The sequence below is a fragment of the Solanum verrucosum genome, unplaced genomic scaffold (genome assembly GCF_900185275.1).
Source record: "Solanum verrucosum unplaced genomic scaffold, falcon-dt-bn FXZP01000113.1, whole genome shotgun sequence".
NCBI lineage: Eukaryota > Viridiplantae > Streptophyta > Magnoliopsida > Solanales > Solanaceae > Solanum > Solanum verrucosum.
In genome coordinates this window covers 101,808-103,391 of record NW_026020105.1, presented here as the reverse complement: position 1 = coordinate 103,391, position 1,584 = coordinate 101,808, and the positions used below count along the sequence as shown (strand labels likewise).

The following is a 1,584-nucleotide window of genomic DNA, read 5'->3' as shown; positions in this document are numbered from 1 at the left end:
ATTAGAGAGTCAAGATAGATGCCAAAAAAATAAAGTTACAATGATTAAATTAAATCACAAAAACGAAATGATGAACATAACACATGGTTTGGAATATTTCATATAACATTCTGATTTATGCAACACAACACAAGAAGGATAATTATGGAGACGAAGAACATAATTCATAGTCACAGCTCACAGGCTGAGGATAATTAAAACTAAAGGGGTTACACCTGAGATCATTTTAGTCACATGCTCACATCTACTTCTTACTTTAAATACATTACAAACCAACTTTCTATAACCAAATCACGAATGTGTGGCTGTGTCCTGAATGCTGTCTTTGTGCGTTTCTTGCGTAACAAGGACATGTCATCACATTGCCTTTTCTTCGTATTTGGAGGCTGGACATCGTCAGCTGATTTCATAAACGAGTGATTCAAGAGCATGTCTGCACTGCAACGAGCGCTTGGATTCCTGACCAGACAACTATTCAGGAAATCTTTTGCCTTTGTAGACAGTTTGGGATTCTCAAAATTTGGTTTCGAATTGGATGATTCCCATAGGGGTTTCCAAGTGATCATCTCATAAACAATGCATCCAAGTGACCAAATATCAACTCCTGGGCAATACTCCTTCTTAATTAGAGCTTTAGGTGCCATGTACCTTTTAGTTCCTCTGTGCCCCACGTTCTCTTTCCAGTTCTGCTCCAAAGTTATGGAAAGTCCGAAATCAGCTATCTTCGCCACCTCGGCCATACCATCATCACCATCAGTAGTAAGAAAAATGTTTTGGGGTTTTATGTCGCAATGAATAATCCCTTTTTTGTGAATCAAACTGAGCCCTAAAACAACATTTTTGGTGTACTTTTGGACTTGAAACTCAGGCAATCCTCGTTCATCAATACGATCAGCTAGGCTTCCAGCTGAGGCAAATTCGACTAGCAAATTGTAAAGATATAAATCATCCTCATAGGTGACATCATATCCAAAACATCGAATAATTTGAGGACAATCCTCAAACATTCTTAAGAATTTCCTTTCATTTCGAAGAGACTGAGAGCGGTTCAACATACAAGAGCGGTTCAACATACAAGATTTAACGGCAATGAGAGATGGTACCATAGGAGAAGGGGTATCAGTAGAAGCCAATGATACAAAACCATAGCTTCCTTTCCCCAATGTTCTACCTCTCTGCCACCTAAATATCACTTGTTTTTCCTCCATTACTATTATTTCACAGTGTTCTCTTTTTTTCTTGAATGTGAGCTCGTTTCTTAGTGTATGTATAGGAGTCATGACAAATGATCAGATGAGATCATAATTAAAATGGGTCGAATTTTAGTCAGTAAAATTAAATTTGGATAAACTCGTTTCAACCAATTCTTTGACCCATTTTTACCCTTCTTTGTTCTTTTATGGACTTTTATTTAGTTTTCCATTTTTCATTTTTCTATTTTCCTATTTTAGTTCTTCTTATCTATTTTTTTTTATGTCTTTTAAAATGGAGCACTTAAAAACTATATTTATTGTCCACATTCTTATAAGTTAACAGTAGATTTGATATTCATATTTTGATCTAACTCATTAAAATATAAAATAA

At 35.5% G+C, this 1,584-nt stretch overlaps 1 protein-coding gene across 1 annotated transcript; it reads right to left on the bottom strand.

Moving 5' to 3' along the window:
• Positions 1–251: 251 nt before the first annotated feature.
• LOC125825152 (mitogen-activated protein kinase kinase kinase 20-like) lies at positions 252–1,208 on the bottom strand. The gene has a single exon (XM_049504490.1). The coding sequence runs from the start codon at positions 1,206–1,208 to the stop codon at positions 252–254; it is 957 nt and encodes a 318-aa protein (XP_049360447.1).
• Positions 1,209–1,584: the final 376 nt, after the last annotated feature.